The 18,390-nt window shown below is 40.1% G+C and overlaps 1 gene segment (V, D, J or C); it reads right to left on the reverse strand.

Moving 5' to 3' along the window:
• Positions 1 to 290: 290 nt before the first annotated feature.
• LOC115818887 (immunoglobulin heavy variable 3-7-like) lies at positions 291 to 15,600 on the reverse strand (the record flags this gene model as incomplete). The annotated part of the segment is given in 2 exon segments: positions 291 to 592; positions 15,552 to 15,600. Coding segments are annotated over 2 exon segments (351 nt in total), but the record flags the coding sequence as incomplete, so codon positions are not given.
• Between the last annotated feature and the right edge of the window lie 2,790 nt (positions 15,601 to 18,390).

Raw genomic sequence — 18,390 nt, forward strand, 5'->3', positions numbered from 1 at the left:
TGTGTGTGTGTGTGTGTGTGTATGTCAGAACAATCAGAACAATTTACCTTATTAAATTCTTAGGGGAAAAAAACAAAAAACAAAAAAAAAAAACAAAAACAAAAACAAAAAAAACTGTGCCCAGCTATTTAAGATAAGGTTTAGGGACTTCTGTGCCTTTCTTTAGATTTCACTGAGGTTTTTCCTCCTTTAAGTTTGCCTCTTCGTATTAATTTATTGCAGATAAACTCCTATATGTAACTCCATTGGGTTTTTGTACGGCACTGCCTCCTTTTCTCTCACTGTGAGTGTCTGGCACAGTAATACACAGCTGTGTCTTCAGTCTTCAGGCTGTTCAACTGTAGATAGAGCTGATTCTTACTGTTGTCTCTGGAGACGGTGAACCTTCCCTGAACACCACTGGAGTAATATTTGCTACCACCATCAGAGCTAATAGTTGACACCCATTCCAGTCCTTTTCCAGGAGCCTGTCTGACCCAAGCCATCCAGTTGCTACCAAAGTTAAACCCAGATGCTGTACAGGTCAGTTTATGAGATCCACCAGGTTTAATGATCACTGGTTCAGACTCAGTCAGTGTCTGACCAGTCACACCTGTATACAAAGAGAATATAATAAATTAAATAAAAACTTAATTTTAAGAACATTGTGTAAAATTGAAAAATTTTCAAATCCATACATCAAAATGAAATTAAATTTTTAGAAATGTCTTACATTGTTTGAACATCAACATGACAATCAAAAACAAAATATCTCTTGACTCCATAGCTGAGTTGACAGGAGCTGCTTTTGAAAATACTGTTCATACAGCCAGAGATGAAAAGAGATATGTGATTATAAAGGACTGAACTGGAGTATTTGCATAGTCTACCCTCCAGAGACTTAAATAAATACAGTGAGAAACATTGTGATTAGAGTTTGGAATCTGTGAAGATTTCTCGTTTTTCAAGGCTGCATCATCAAAACTAAGCTATGCTTGTTGCATTCATTTTAATATGAAGAAGAAAAAAAAGAAAAATTATCATTATTATAAAGGGGTGATTATAAAGGGAAGAAAAGTTCACATAGACATACAGATTCAGTATGTGATTATAAAGGGTAGAGTGGGTTGCCCCCTAGAGGTTTAAACGTGATGGTGACAGTAATTGTGGTCAGTATTTCTGGTTTCTTTAATGGGTTTGCCTGTGCTCAAAACAAAAACAAAACAAAACAAAACAAAACAAAAAAAAAGAGTCAGATCTTATATGAGCAGAGGTGGAATACAATGTGTTATTTATACATACATATTTGAAAATACAGAAAAGCATAGTCATCAGTGTTAATTTTGGCAGGTGATTTTGATTTAGTCTTAGTTTTAGTCTTTTGACTAAAATACTTATTCGTTTTTGTCATATTTTAGTCATTTGATCATTATTAGTTTTAGTCCAGATTTAGTAAATGAAAACTGGACAAGTTTTAATCACATTTTAATTTTTTAAAAAATTAAATCGTCACAGTGATTTCATCAAGCACACAGATATTCTTAGACTTGCTATAGGTATGCACAATTAACGTTACCGAGTCAAATGAACAAGAAAACATAACCCTCGGCTTCTAGTTAACAAAGTCAAGCCTTTAAGTTGATTTTAACAACTTTTTTTTTATAACACCACTGACAAGCCACATTGTTTAAAGACAAACTTTGCCTCTCTCTTGTCCCCACCTCCCTGTTCAACACCTTTTTTTTTTTTTCCTTTGCTGTTTTCACATGGATGCAGCAGTAAGCTTTATCTAGTGCAAACTCTATTCATATGAGCGGGCGCTCATTTCACGAGCTCATTTAACTTGTAATATTGTAACGATAATTGCATTACACGGGAGAAACATAGTACTGACCCGTAATTTACTGCAGCCAGTATAAAATACCCCAAACTTCTGAATTGTAAAGAAGATTTGATTAATGGTTATGTTAACGACATTTGTGCTGTGAGTTAATCATCACAACAGGAATGACTGGCTGGAAAGAGTGTGAGAAGAGATGTGTAAACACCGAAGTAAGCCATATTTTACTATCCTGATCGTATAGGGAAATAAATTAAAATGAGATAGCCTATCCTGATTACAACCACTAAAGCTAAGTGTCACAAAATGATCAAATTATCATGCATTATGGGACTTTTGGCTGGTTGCCAAGTTAAGGTTCGTTAAAATGTTTAATGTTCAATTTCCAGAGGAGGGAGGCTATAATTGCTTGTCCATTCTTCTGTCTCGGACATTATCCTTTCATTAGTATTCGTCAACGAAAACTGTAATATATTTCGTCACAGTTTTTATTTTCAAAGGTGCATTTTTATTTAGTTATCATCTTGTTTTCGTCATGGAAAAAAGTTTGTTGACGAACATTTTTCGTCACAGTTTTCGTCTACGAAATTAAAACTGATAGTCATAAGTTGGAACCACAGAAAAAGGAATATTTAAAAGAAGTGTTCCATTTTGGCCCTTTTGGTATATTATTACATTTCCATATCAGATGCTTAAGGATGTGATTCTGGTACATCATAAATATATAATGTATTGATTACCAATGGCAATAAAGAATATTTATGAATAATCTGTTCCAAATTTGACATCTCATTAGATTCAGGGATTTTACTTTCCTGTTGTTTTTTTTTTGTTTGGTTTTTTTTTGGTGGAATTCAGTGAAAGCACATTTTTTGAATGTATGAGTCCTAAGGGAGAGACCTACAGTATCATATTCACAACTCTCCTCCCACATCCTTCAACCTTTTGGTCGCTAATTTTGATATTTTTTACCTCAAGATGAAAAAAAGGAAGAAAAAGATAAAACAACTTTTCTAATGTGTCTGATTTTTCTCAGAACATGAGATGTGTCATATGAGATGAGAAACTGTTTCACTCATCGCTGTCCTAAGAGTTTTGCCCTTCACAGTGTGAAGGTGCATGACAAAAACCTTGATGTCAGAAATATGTTGGTTCGTAAACTAGCTGGCAACTGTGCTGTTGCAGGCTTGCATGTCTGCTGGCTGTTAGCTAGTTCCTTAGCTCGCTAGTTTTAGACAAATAATCCTTAATGCCCCTTTAAAATTGCAGTTTTAGCCATTATAATGATGCATTAAACTTGAAAACAAAATGCATGCACTGTGTGTAAGCATAAACATGTGCTATTTGAAATATTAAGAAGTCACATCTTCTGCCGACTCAGTGGCGGAGTTGCAGCTGCTCCTTTTTAGGTGTGTCCCGTCCCCCCCCCCCCCTTTCTGAAACTTTCATTTTGAAAGTTTCAGATATATTAACAGGCTCATGCGCATACCACAGCGACAGAGAAAAGACAAATCAAAATAGAAAAGATTGAAATAATATTAAACATAGCAAAAAGAGTGAATAATAACAATAGTAACTTTAAGGGTTAGGTCTTTTTTGTAAATCATATTCTTCTATTATAATAGTAATAAAAAGAAGTTTCATTACATTTTTATTTTTCATGACTTTAAGGGCTTCTATGAAACAAAGAAACTCATTATGAAACACACTAAATTTTCATATACTTTGATTTGTATATATAAAATTTTCCAAATGTAAGTGTGGGCATCATTTCTTACACTTCTGCACTGTTTAAGAGCACGAAACAGGCTGTTTTGTTTAAGATATATGAGGAAGTGGGTTTTTTATGGATTTGTGACTCTTCTCTCTCACTGTGACTCTGTTACAAGGTAAAGTAGTAGACAGCAGTGTCTTTACACTGTTCATTTGTGAATACAGCTTTCTACTGAGTCATCTCTGGAGATGGCAAATCTTCCCTTAATGGTTCAGACTCAGTCAGTGTCTGACCCATTACATCTGTAAACAAAGAAAATAGAGTAATCAATTAAAGAAAAACTGAAAGTGACTGTTTAGAGATGTCTTGCATTGTTCAAACATCAACATGAGTACATACACATATATATCTTCACTTCATAGCTGAGTTGACAGAAGCCGCCCCTGTGAATACTGTACAGACAGAGATGGAAAGAGACATATGATTATAAAGAACTGAAGTGGAGTTTAACTTTGCAAAGTACACCCTCTAGAGATTTAAACATATACTGCGATAAGCACTGTGATCAGAGTATAGAGTCTGTGATTATTTTCTCATAATTGGAAGCTGTCTCATCATCATCATCATCATCATCATCATCATCATCATCATCATCATCATCATCTCCATCATCGTGATCATTTCTTTTTATCATATTTATTTATTTATTGAATAATTAATTAATTTATTTATTTTTACAGTGGTTTTACAGGAAGTGGTTTTGTCTGTAAATACAGCTTACTGCTGGAGTCATCTGTGGAGATTGTGAATCTTCATTTCACAGACTGGGAATACCTGTTCGCAGACCTTAACTAGAAGTGTCTAACAGTGCGTGAAAAGAGGTGTATCCGGACTGGAATACTCCTGTATATTCCCGGATACTCCACAGATAATCGGCTGTATCCGGCAGTTTGCAGCTCTGTTACGCAGCATGGAATACTCCTGAATATGTACCAGGTTTGGGAGTCTGCCTAGAGCCCTTAGTTGCCATGGTGAATAATCCCTTGGGGGTGCTTGCAAGAGAACATTTGCAAGGTATCCTGCAATTGATCAAAAGTCTTACTTTGGATTGGTGGAGCTATGTCTTGCCCCTCCTCTAAAACCTTTCCCCATTGGTCCATTGTGTGTCCCCAGACATGACTTTATATGGTTTATATTATTAATGTTATTATTGTTGTTATTAAGAAAGAAACTGATTGTGTCATATTCTGTTTATTTCAGTTTTACAATAAAAAGAAAGTTTGAATCCATCCTCGTATGTTCACTGTCTGTCTCGCTGGATACCTCCAGTTAGTCTTACGTCCAGCAAGGACAGAACAGTAAAAAAGCATATAATTCAGCAGACACCATCACACAAAGACAGTTACTGCATACATTACATCGAAGCCATCAGACATCAAATCCCACATAAAGCAGATGTAGCGCACTGAAAATGGTGTGTTTGGGGAAAGTTGAGAGACCTGTGAAGAACAACAACAGAACACAGATATCAGTGAGAAAGACATGTCTCACATGAGTCCGCAGCAAAGGAATCCAAAGAGTGTGGGGACCAGGACAAGCAATGCCCCCTCCATAAGAAGCCGCACCCTCTCAGAAAATGCCGCAGCTTCTGGAGCAAGCCTCTTGAAGAAAGAAAAGCATACCTGAAAGAGAAGAACATCTGTTTTAGGGGTTGCGCATCCACCAAACACCTGGCGAAGAACTGTACTGTTAAAATCAGCTGTAAAGAGTGTGAAAGTGACAGACACAATACGGCATTACATCCAGGCCCGGCCCCTCACGACATCAGACCACCCCAGACCAGGAACAGCATGGCGGGGAGCCTCAAGTAAGAGAAATCTAAACCTCGGCAACAGTGATGTGCACAGAAGTCTGTGGAGACTGGCGTAGCCCTAGGTCTTGTGCCAAGATCTGCCTTGCCAAGGTGTATCCATTGGGCCAGATGGAGAAGGCAGTCAAATTATACGCAGTCTTAGATGCTCAGAATTTTTTTACCTTTTCAGTGTTACAGGAGGCACAGAGCCTTACATGCTCAAAACGTGCTCAGGCACTATGGAAATGGAAGGAAGGAGAGCCAAACATTTTATCATCGAGTCCATAGATGGTCATGTGAAAATACCTCTACCCCCATTGTTGGAATGTGACATGATTCCTGAGGACCGGTCTGAGATACCCTCTCCTGAGGTTGCGCAACACCATCCTCACTTAAAGGCCATTTTGCACAAGATCCCGCCCATGGACACAAAGGCACAAATTCTTCTGCTCTTAGGCAGAGATGTGCTGAGACTGCACAAAGTGAGAGAACAGCACAACAGACCGCAGGATGCGCCGTTCACCCAGCGCCTCAACCTCGGCTGGGTTGTTATAGGAGACGTCTGTTTGGGACGCACACACAAGCCGGCCTCTGTGATGACCTATAAAACCAACACGTTGCTCAATGGAAGACCATCATATCTCAGTCCATGCGTCAACAGTATACATGCAAAAGAGAAGTTGTCTGCAAACCAACTGGGCTATACCACACGAAACCACAGAGATACTTACCACAGAATCCAAACAAACAGCCTCAGTGACACAGTGTTTGTCAGGAAGGAGGATGATGAAAGGCCAGCACCTTCACTAGAGGATGAATGTTTCCTCAAAATCATGCAAGACGAGATGTATCAAGAGGAGACAAACAGTTGGGTTGCGCCCCTGCCCTATGTAACACCCAGACAGCGACTACCAAACAATCGAGAGCAGGCTCTCAAATGGCTCTACAACCTCAGACGCAGCCTCGACAAGAGGGCAGACATGAGAGATCACTTTGTTAAATTCATGCAGAGGATCTCTGACAATCAGCAAGCAGAGCTAGCACCTGCCTTAAAGCCTGATGACGAGTGCTGGTACCTTCCATTGTTTGGAATGTACCACCTGCAAAAGCCTGGACAAAATGGGTGGTTTTTGAGTCAAGCGCCAAATACGAAGGTGTGTCATTGAATGATGTTCTCTTAAGTGGCCCAGACTTAAATAACAGTCTGGTCGGTGTCCTGATTCGGTTCAGAAAGGAGCCCATAGCCATAATAGCAGATGTGGAACAGATGTTTTACTGTTTCACTGTAAGGGAAGACCACCGCAATTATCTGCGCTTTCTCTGGTACCGAGACAATGACCTTGCAAAAGAGGTTACGGAGTATCGTATGAAGGTGCACATGTTTGGGAACAGCCCCTCACCAGCTGTGGCGATCTATGGGCTAAGAAGAGCTGCCCGAACTGGAGAAACAGAACATGGCAAAGGTGCAAAGCAGTTCGTCACCAGGAACTTTTACGCTGACGTTGGTCTGACTTCCCTCGCAACCGAAACAGATGCGGTCAGTCTCCTACAAAAAACACTGATGATGTTAGCAGTGTCAAATTTACGACTACACAAAATCGCCTCAAACAGTAGCAAGGTGATGGAGGCATTCCCCAGTGATGACCTAGCAAAGGACCTCAAAAACCTGGGGGCTGACCCTCTACCTCTGCAGTGAAACCTCGGTCTGAGCTGGAGCCTTGAATTGGATGCCTTCACTTCTCAGGTCTCTAAGGAGAAAAGGCCCTTTTCTAGGCGAGGTGTACTCTCTACAGTCAATAGTTTATACGATCCCTTAGGGTTCGTGGCATCTATTACTGTTCAGGAGAAGGCCCTCATCCGAGAACTTACTGCTGAACCATGTGACTGGGATGATCCCCTTCCACCTGCCAAAGAAAAGCATTGGAATGCATGGAAAGACTCCCTTTTGGATGTAGAGCTCTTACACATTCCCAGACCTTATGTTCCGTTGTCTCTTTCCTCAGCACAGTACCGAGAACTGTGTGTCTTCTCTGATGCCTCATCAATGGCAATTGCAGCCGTTGCCTACATACGAGTTCTGGACAAGCAGGGAAAATGCCTCACCGGATTCGTCATGGGAAAAGCCAAGTTGGCACCAAAACCCGCACACACAATCCCACGATTGGAGCCATGCGCAGCAGTTCTTGCCGTTGAGATGGCAGAGCTCATTTGCCAAGATTGTGTTAGGATATATCCATAATACTTTACGACGGTTTTATGTCTATGTATCTAACAGAGTCTCAAGAATTAGGAAGTCCATTACTCCCACACAGTGGCATCATGTCTCAATGGACCACAACCCAGCCGACGTTGCAACAAGGCCAATAACAGCAAGCTTACTGCAACAAACAAGCTGGTTCATCATCCCCTCATTCCTGAAGCGAGTCCAACAGTTGTCTGCACCAGTGACACCAAGCAAGTTTGATCTTGTCGAACCGGAGCAGGACACAGGGATTCGCCCAGAAGTCAGTGCTTTCACAACTAACGCCATCGACAGCCTTTTTGGTCCACATAGGTTCGAACATTTTTCTTCTTGGAAGTGGCTGATACGAGGAATGGCAAAGCTCATCAGTGTAGTGAGGAGCAAGTCCAAGTCTCCAAAGCAAAACCCTGAAAATCCACAAACACAAGCCAAATTGCGGGTCATCTGGAGCATCCAACAGTTGGCATTCAGGGATGAGGTCAGAAAACTGCAAAGAAGAGAGCAAGTCTCCAAAACAAGTCCCTTGTGGAGGCTGAACCCTTTTATTGACAGAGATGGAGTGTTGAGGGTAGGAGGCCGGATATCTTTAGCTGACCTTCCATATGATGAAAGACACCCGGTTATACTTCCCAAGAAATATCATGTGTCAACCTTGCTGGTGAGACAGTACCACCAAGATGTTGCCCACCAAGGTCCCCACTTCACTGAAGGAGCGCTTCACTCTGCTGGTGTGTGGATAATCGGTGCAAGGAAATTAGTCTCCAGCATGATCTATGAGTGCATCACGTGCCGTAAACTCCGAGGGAAGCCTGAGGAGCAAAAGATGGCCAATTTGCATGTGGACAGACTTACCATGGAACCCCCGTTCACTAGGGTCGGCCTAGATGTCTTCAGGCCATGGAGCGTTGTCTCACGGCGAACTAGAGGGGGTACAGCAGAGAACAAATGCTGGGCAGTGCTGTTTACCTGCCTGGGAACATGAGCTGTCCACATAGAGGTAGTAGAATCCATGTCCACCTCAAGTTTTATCAATGCTTTAAGACGTTTTTTTGCCACACGAGGCCCTTCCAAAGTTCTTAGATCGGACCGTGGAACCAACTTCGTCGGAGCCTGTAGAGAGTTAAAGATCTGCTGAGATGATCCCGAGATCCAAAATTGCCTCAGCTCGGAGGGGTGCTCATGGACCTTCAATACACCACATTCATCCCATATAGGAGGCTCTTGGGAGAGGATGATCAGCATCACCCATTGGATCCTGGATGCCTTGTTGCTCCAGTCAGGGCCCACTCATCTCTCTCATGAAGTCCTCACCACCTTGATGGCAGAAGTTATGGTGATAATGAATGCTCGCCCACTAGTTACTGTGACCACGGATCCAGAGTCTCCCTCTGTCCTGACGCCAGCAATGCTCCTCACACAAAAGGCGGGTGCTGCGCCGGCTTTTGAAGGAGTGTTTGACCTAAAAGACCTATACAAGAAACAATGGCGGTATGTTCAATGTCTCGCTGATACATTTTGGAAGCGGTGGAGACAAGAGTACCTGATAACACTCCAGTCCAGAGGGAAATGGATCAAAGACAAGTGTGATGTCGAGGTCGGAGACATTGTCTTACTGGAGGATGACCAAGCCAAACGAAATGAATGGCCCATTGGTCTCATTGTCAAGAGCATTTCTAGTCAAGACAAAAAAATCAGAAAAGTGAAGGTTAGAGTTGTGAAGCAAGGAGCTCCACGAGTGTACTTACGTCCAGTGTCGCAGCTTGTCCTCCTGCTCCGCAAGGAACCTGTCAAGAAAGATTGATAAGAGAAAAGGGTGGTATAAAATTAATTATACCAGGTGGGCAGTGTGTTGGTAACTCTTTAATTAGATGGAAATGATATGTACTTCATAGGTTTGGTGCCCTCTTATGGTTGCAGTTTTGTTTGTTAAACTTGTGGTAATTTGACTTCAGTTTGTCTGTGAGGTGCAGTCAATTATTTTGTGTTTCTTATTCAGTTAGACTGACATTATATTTAAGTTTTACATTATCTCTCAGCATTGGTAACATGTCCCACATTGTCTCACACAAACTTACTACTTGTCCCCCATTTGGTCTGTTCGCGTCTGGTCACCCTACACCTTTTACCCCAAGTAAAGGACAGTCGCATAACCATCAAATATGTAATTAATGAACCTCTCATTTAGACTTTTTTTAAATTATGTTTTCAGTGTGTTTTTGTATGCTCCATTTGAAGAGTCCATCGTAATTTAGCTGCACGACAGGGCAATGACATTACAGGCTACATGGGCCTACCATTGCTGTATTATACACCATGCAACACTTAACAAGTTTGTGTGGTTATCAAAATATAGCCTAAATATTACATATAGGCTAACTGAAAGAAAGTTACAGCAAGGAAGCCTTCTGTACCTCCGTTTAACAGCTGTATTTGGACATTTGCAGGAGTTTTCGGGTCTGCATAACAAAGTTCTGCGGGCATCCTAATACCTACGGCAAACAGCAGGTTTGACGGAAGTTTACTTTGTCCAGATATTTCCAAATACACCACTTTTCACGCAGTGTAAGAATACAATCCATTCCAGACCTTCCCCAGGAGACTCTGATTGAAGCCTATACAATAGCTACAGAGTGTGAAGCCTGAAGTCACAGGTCAGTTTATGAGATCCACCAGTATTGATCATTGATGCCTGCTTCAGACTCATCCATTGTCTGTCCTAATACATATGAAAACAAAGAGAATACAACAGTCAACTGAAAACAAATTAAAAATAATTATCTTTGTTTGACCAAAATCCATCCCCATTTTTCATAAACATCTTGGGTCCCTGTCTGTAAATATCAAACCAGCTGCCAGAAACCTAGGTGTAATATTTGACAGTGACCTTTCATTTGAAAAGCAGAAGACTAAAGCTGTGCAATCATGTTTTTATCAGTTACATAACATCTCAAAAATCAGGTCTTTTCTCTCTCAGCCTGATCTCGAGAGGGTCTTCCATGCTTCCATCATCTAGGTTAGATTACTGTTAATCTTAGTTTCTTGGCTTAGCCCTGACTACAATCTCACGCCTGCTAGACGTTTAACAAGCACTGGAGGACAAGATCACATAGCCCTGTTTTAGCCGTTCATGGTCTAGCTCCCAGCTACATTGTTGAATTGCTGCTTTCCTGTGAGCTACTGCACAGTCTCAGGTCATTGGGCAGGGCTCTGCTGGCTCTTTCTGAGTCTTGGCTCAAGACTAAAGGTGACTGGGCTTTTGCGATCAGGGCCCTGTAGTCATTTGACCGCTGTTACGTCTTACTAGAAGTGCCGTGCTGGTTTGACCTACTTATACCTAGAAGCGCCGAGCGCCAGTCATTTGACCGCAGTGACCCGAAAAAAATTAAATCTTTGCACTCGATCAAATTTCAGGACCGTCCTTTCATGACTTTTCCTAGATTTGTGCATTTTATCACCCAGTATCCTTAAATTTTCAAAATCACACCGGTACAAGCTAATTTAATGCTATTTTGCTTCTAATTCTGTGAAACTGCTGTCAGCCTCGCGTTCGGCCATGTTGTTTCCCGCCTTTCAAGGCTGCGATTCTCTTTTCTCGCAGCAGATGGCGCAAGGGTTTGCTCGTACTAGTTTTCTGTCTTTATATATATATATATATATATCAGGGTTTTATATATATTAACATATATATATCGAGAGTTATAAGAGTCATACATTAATATTACATAATGTGCAAAAATGACGACAATTTAATAACTATGAAGTGCATTTTTGTTTCATGTAGGCCTACATGGGCGTATCAATTGTCACTGATTTTTGCACTAGCCTACTTGAACCGTGCGTAATTAGTCATCATATGACTGATAGTTCGTGTGTAAACTAGGGTAAGCTTTATTCTCATGTCATGACATTACATTATTTTAGAGCTGCAAAAATAATTTACAGTATTAAAATGCAAATGTTTTGTAAAGCGGACAAACGTATAATAAACGCATTTTTGTTTCACGTAGAGGGGCGTAACTAATTATTATATGACTTAGATGGTGAGCAGGAATTTTGCGAATGCTAGTTCATTCAATATAATAGGCCTAACACCCTACGCAAGAGACGGCACAGTACGGGTTGAACAAACTGCTGGCGCGAGAGTGCAATATCCTAAGAGAAACCCCAGGGCCCACATGTTATGCCAAGGACAATATTACAAGTCCATTGGGCAGTTTAGTGTGTTTGACTGACACAGAAATGTGGTGAAAGATTCAGAAATACTCTGAAGCAGAAACTGATCGAAATGATGATCGAAAATAAGCTCAAACTGCAGGTCTCCTTTATTTGGGAGGTATTACGGGCGGTAAAATCATAAACCCGGACGACTACTGGTCTGCTAACGTGGGAAATCCCATTTTCAGAGACGGATGTCTCGACAGAGATTCCACGATATCATGCGCTATCTGCGCTTTGATGACAAGAATGCAAGGGCTGCCCACCTTGTGACAGATGAATTAGATTTTTGATAAAGTATTGCTTCTTACACACCTAGTGAGAACATAACTGTAGATGAACAACTGTTCTCTATCAAGTTGTTACTGTGTCGTTTCACACAGAACATGGCCATTAAACTAATTTTCTATTAAATTCTGGGTGGCCGCTGACGTTGAAACAAAATACATGTTGAGCGCAATTCTCTATCTAGGGAAAGATGACATTAGGCCGGCAGTAGGCCAAAAATTTCTTCACCTCGTTGGCACTGACAAACTATCTTTTGGTCTACGTTGAAGGGAACTTCTGAGTTGCTTGACCAAGTGATTCATGACACCTAGGCTATTGTTCTAGGCTGTCGGTGGAATATCTCTCCACTTGAATTGGGAACACAAAACAGCGAGGTACAACATTCCCTACTTGGACAGGCTGTGTAATAGTGGTTACAGCATCCCGACACACAGGATACGAAATAACTCAAAAAGTACTTTATCTGTTTATTTACTTAGTGCATTTCACTGTATACGCTATCTCGTGTATCTATCGTGTGTAATGTATATTTCATTCTTTCTTAAGTATTTACTGTAAATAAACTACACAGCTGTTGATTTACCAAAAAGAAGGGCTTTTTTCGTGCTGTAATTTAGTTTCAATAAATGGTAAGAATTCGGCCATCTTATGCTACGTTATTTACTCTAAAAGCCTACACACCTGACACAGCTTTGTTTACGAAAATCCATTGCGACATACATATTTCGTAAAAACAACATCCATGCATATTTATTCATTTCCAAGCGGTGCCTACATTTTCTATTACATGTGTGGAATTAGATTTAGCTGAGACTCATGATAGACGGTGGTAGGTTACTCGTGGTATGAACTAGTTTTGGCCAAATCATTCTAGTGCGGGAAACTAACAATAGACTATGGCAATTTATTGGGAGGGGGTTGGGAGGTGTTACTCGTAGGTTGCTTGGCAGGCTAGGTGTTAGGCTTCTCATAGCCCACTGAATGCCTTGAAAAGTCGTAGTGTTTGCTTCTATCATGGCATGGACTGATCTGTTAGTTGTGGTAGATACTTAATTTATTAAAATGCAAGTGTAAAGCTTGATATGCTCGGCTGGGCTTATTATGTGGTATAAGCGATAATTTCACAGAGACAGAAGAGTTCGGAACTGAAACGCTTTAGTCTACTCCTCCAGCGCCACCCAAAGCAGTCTCACACTCTAAACTTTCACAAGTTTTGATTTACATGCATTGTAATTCTCAACCAATTACTGCCTGTCTTGTCATTCCGATAGGTTGTTCTATTGAGTAAGTATAGAGTCCAGTTTATAGCTTACTCCGTCACCCGACATGTCGCCCAACAATTAGAATGTTCAAATCTGTAATCGCTCCCTACAACAGTTAACTTACAATCACAATCGTCTCTGATTTTTGCACTACCTGGACCGTGCCCTTACAATAAATTAATCACTAGGGGCAACGAAGTGATCATTGTCAGTCGACAACTGAATGTTGATACAGTCGGGCTATGCATTTACAGACCAACCACAGTCTAACTCGCAACGTGTGTGACATCCCGTATAATAAACTAATTCTCCAAGGTAGAAGATTAAATGTTACAAAACAAATACTATGAAAAAGTTGCCTGAACTAGTCTTGTTCAGATCGTTTTCTCAGTCGAATTTGATCAAGACTTCCTCGGAATTTATACCTTTGAAAACACGGTTGCCACAAATAAATAATCAAAACATTATGTTGAATGATGGGAAGGGCTGGACAACAAACGTTCTAATGAAATAATAATCGACTGCTAACACTGAAATGAATGATACATTGGCCGAATGCGAGTTGATCTTGTAAGCAAACTATTTGTTTCGTGCAAGAAGCGCCATCTAGCGATCATTATGTGTCAGTAACAGTGTCCTTGTCAAATGACTCGGCGGTCATTTGACCGCCTAGCCGCGCTTTAAGTAGGTAAAACTAGCACGGCGCTCCTAGTAGGTAGTCACAGCGGTCAAATGACCGGCACTCAGCGCTTCTAGGTATAAGTAGGTCAAACCGGCGCGGCACTTCTAGTAAGACATCACAGCGGTCAAATGACCGGCGCTCGGCGCTTCTCGTGTTAATCTGATCACCCTCATTCTGCACACCTGCTTTCACTTTAGTTTTTCCTGATGCCTCTCGCTATTTAATCCCCTCCGTTGCATCAGTCAGTGTGAAACCACAGAGAGAAAGAAGTGGATCTTAAGTAATGCATGGGGCAGCCTGTGGCCTAAAGGTTAGAGAAGTGGGCATGTAACCGAAAAGTCACTGGTTCAATCCCCAGGACCAGCAGGAAAACATCCACAGCTGAAGTGCCCTTGGGAACCGTGTCCTAGGCGCAGGTGTGCTGCCCTCTGCTCCTGCACCTACTGTGTGTGTGTGCTCATTACTGGTGTGTAAAGATGCTTATGTGTGTGTGTGTGTGTGCAATCACAGAGGTTTGATCTTTGACGTAATCTTTTAAAAATATTAAGATTTAATATTGCATGTTTTAAATGTTTTCACTAAAGCATAAACCCATTTTGTATGGCTGCTGACAGAAGCAGCAAACACACAAGTACCATGTTGTGTTGAAATGATCTGATGAAAGCTGCTCTCCTCATTCAGTTTTCATATCAGACCTCACAGAATCATCCTGGCATTATTTAAAGGAGCCAGTCACCCCCTCTTGTATTTTAAGGGATTTTATTATTAATTCAGGAAAAATTCATTCATGTTCTTAACTACAGATTATTTATTATCTCTGACACCGAATACAGAGCTGTGTTTTCACTCTTGAACAACCTGTTAATCTGTAAAAATATAGATCACTTCTTATTGTACGTCTGTGTGATTATGTATTGCCTTGTATCTGTGGGACTTGTAACTATGTAACTTTTCGGATGCACATCTTTATACATCATTTTGACAGAATACCTACTGTGTAATTCTCTACAGTTCTCTATAGGCCTGTTTGACAGTGATGGAGTTTTGGTCTCTGATGGTCTCTGATTTGTATCACTGTGACCCTCGAGCACAATAAAACACAGCTGTGTCCTCAGTCTGCAGGCTTTGCCTTCGCAGAGACACTGTACTGCTGGAGGTATCTCTGGAGACCTGAAACTTGTTCTTTTATTTTCACTGTAAAATGCGTTACCACTACCACATATTTGTCCAACCCATTCCAGTGCTTTTCCTGCAGGGTGTCAAATCCAGTTTGTACCGTAGCTGCTATCAGTCAGTGAATATCCAGAGACCTTACAGGACAAAGTCATGGTCTGATCCGGCTTCAAAACCATAGAACCAGGCTGGGTCAGCACTGTACACTGAATTCCTGTCAGGGCACAAACACAGTCAAATATAAATAATTCAATTCACATTCCCTCTGCACTTTTAAAATATAGGTGAATTCACTGGTACTCACTGTTTACAGCTGCCAGCAGCAGCAGAAGTAGTAGAGAGGAGGAGAACATGGTCTAAGAGGAGACAGATGTGTTTGGAGTTGGTCTTTCTCTGCTCACATACACTCAGACTTGGTTTAAATGTAAAGATGTGAGACAGTGAATTTATTTAGAGCGGTGTCTCTCATCCACTTCACCACTGAGAGTCACATGGCTGTTATCAGTTAGACAGGTTTACTCCTAAAACCCTTATTAAAAGCTGAGCAGTTATACCATATATTCTAATTCAGGGATTATGCAATATTTCAAATATATACTTTATTTTTATATTTTGAATCAATATTCCAATGTAATATATTAAAGATCCTGATAAACATGTTTAATTTGTAACCAGCCTTGTAATAACAGATGCAATGCTTTGATCATTTATCAAATTCTGTAAAAGAGTCTATTCTTTAACACTTTTCTAATGTTTAGTCATTTTCTCATAGAGTTGATATTTCATGGTGTCACTATCTAACCTTTAATGACATATTGACGTTATGATTTTTCATTATCTTTTTTTGCATATTTGTCTAGACTCTGAGGTTACTTTGTATATGTTGAGACAAAGATAGTAACAGAAAACTGACTAACACGATTTTAAATGTTAAATTTCAGCCTAACTTCACTGTTGAAATTGTGTTGTTTCCCACAACCTGTAAAATCAAATGAATGTCCAAGTCTATTTTAGGCTGGGTATTTCCCTTTTGTCTTTTAATAAAACTGACTGGCACCACCAGGGGGCACATTAAGTGATGAGTTGCCAGCAATGGTGAGCCATTAACCTACTCTGTCCTTTATTGATTTTTATATTCTTTACCTTCCAACAAAAAGTCAAGGAGAATGTTGAAATGCTGAAAGTATCCAGAGCTTTAAATACTTTAAGGTGGTGTGGTGGATTATAATTCTTAAACTTTCTGTTCACTCTTGGCCCCCCAAGTCAGATAGAACAGTCATTTTGCTTATAGGACTGACACAGCAGACAACACCTTCACACTCAGCTGTCTGCCAGTAATTTCCTTCGTTTTAATTCACTTGCCCCAGAAAAGGTCCTCTGATGTCTTATCGTATGATGACTTTTGACAGTAGTAAATGAGATTTCTAGTGGCTGTTGGAGAAATAAAGTGTTTCTTTGTTTTATGATAATCACTGTGAATTATGTAGCCAGTTTATGTGAGATAATCAATGTAATCATTTGTATTAAGATTCACAATGACATAATGACTTGTATTAAAATAAATATTCAAGTTCTTTTTTATTCAGAAGGATGAGATATGTGAACATATGTCAGGAAGGACTCAAGTGCGGAGTAACAGAAGGTTCTTTAATCACAAGACGGTAGATGTACAAACAGGACACAGACGGGATACAAAGACCAAACTAACTAAATACTCAGTAAAGGTACGGGGTTACCAGGGGACCGAGTTGAATACAATGGCTTGCAGTGAGAATCGGCTTAGTACACACAGGAGTGTGGACTTCGCGGGGAAATGAACCAACGGAGGAAATTAAATAGAGAAGGGTATCAGAGTGAATCAGAGTGAGGGCAGGTGTGAGGGATGAGAGTGACCAGACCAGTGATTATTAAACCGGCGACGCTGAGCGAGTCCTGCTGTAAGAACAGAGTCAGTTACTATCCCAAGAGACCTGTAAACAGACAGCTAAACTACTACATGAAAGGAAAAAAAATAAACCAGTAATGTCTGTCATGTAACATTAGGACATTAATGTTGTTCTTCTTGTTTAACTTTGTATCTGACAACTATGTATGGTAAATAATTCTGTGATTTAAACTTCAATTTTTCTTCCACAATGAACTATATGTTCTTTTGAAAATATTTATGCATCTTTGCTGGACAAAGCATCTGTAAAATGTTCATGTACATGTTATTTATAGTCTATAGTGAAATTTGCTGAGAGTGCAGGTGTTTCCTGTGGGTCATGCTTCAGTTCTTCTGAACTGAGTCTAATATTTCTTAACAATGTTCTTAAAGTTTAGATTAAATGTAATGGGTGTGCAATTATGAATGCCTATATAATATACCAATTGTGTATAATCTTGCAAGGAGAAGAACTAATACGTTTTCTTACCTAATTGTACAAAGTGATGGAAATAATAAAATTAAAAGATACAAAGAAAATAAAAAAAAATGATGAGAGCAATATTGATATTGAGGAATTTTTAAAACACGTCTCATGAAAACACACACACACACACACAAAATATATGAAAGAAGAAAGAGCATAGTGTGACCTCAAATAATTCTAAAATAACTTCACATTAGAGAAGTGAGAGATATTATAGTGAAAACAAGTTCTTTTTATTTTAAGAGGCACTGAGTTCCAGTCTCCAGCAAGGCACTTAGGAACTAAACCATTGCCACATTTAAATGTTAATTACAGGATTTTGGACAAAAAAAATTAGACACCATCAGAGGGAGTGAAGGTTACAGAGAAAATGTGTCATGTTTGATCTTTTCCTTCAAGCAAAAGAGTGACAAGTCAAACACTTTATGCAAATACAATCTATAAAGTTGAAGTGAAATGTTTATGTAAATGACTTGAAAACAGAACTGAGGGACTTCCCCATGCTTTAACTGTGTGAATACAGCCAGCTGGTTTTGAGGACAGTGATGACCCAGCAGGCCGTGACTGCCATCATTTAAGGGGCAAGATCATTTGGTGTTTAATATTATAGATTCTGGGGGTCATCTTGAATCTCAACTATGTACTGCTTTATTAGAGCAACTGCACTAATTTCTCAAATCATTAACGCTGATATATCTCTATAGAGCCTTTCTTGAAGGAGTGCTTAATACC

Source organism: Chanos chanos, chromosome 8 (genome assembly GCF_902362185.1).
Source record: "Chanos chanos chromosome 8, fChaCha1.1, whole genome shotgun sequence".
Lineage (NCBI taxonomy): Eukaryota > Metazoa > Chordata > Actinopteri > Gonorynchiformes > Chanidae > Chanos > Chanos chanos.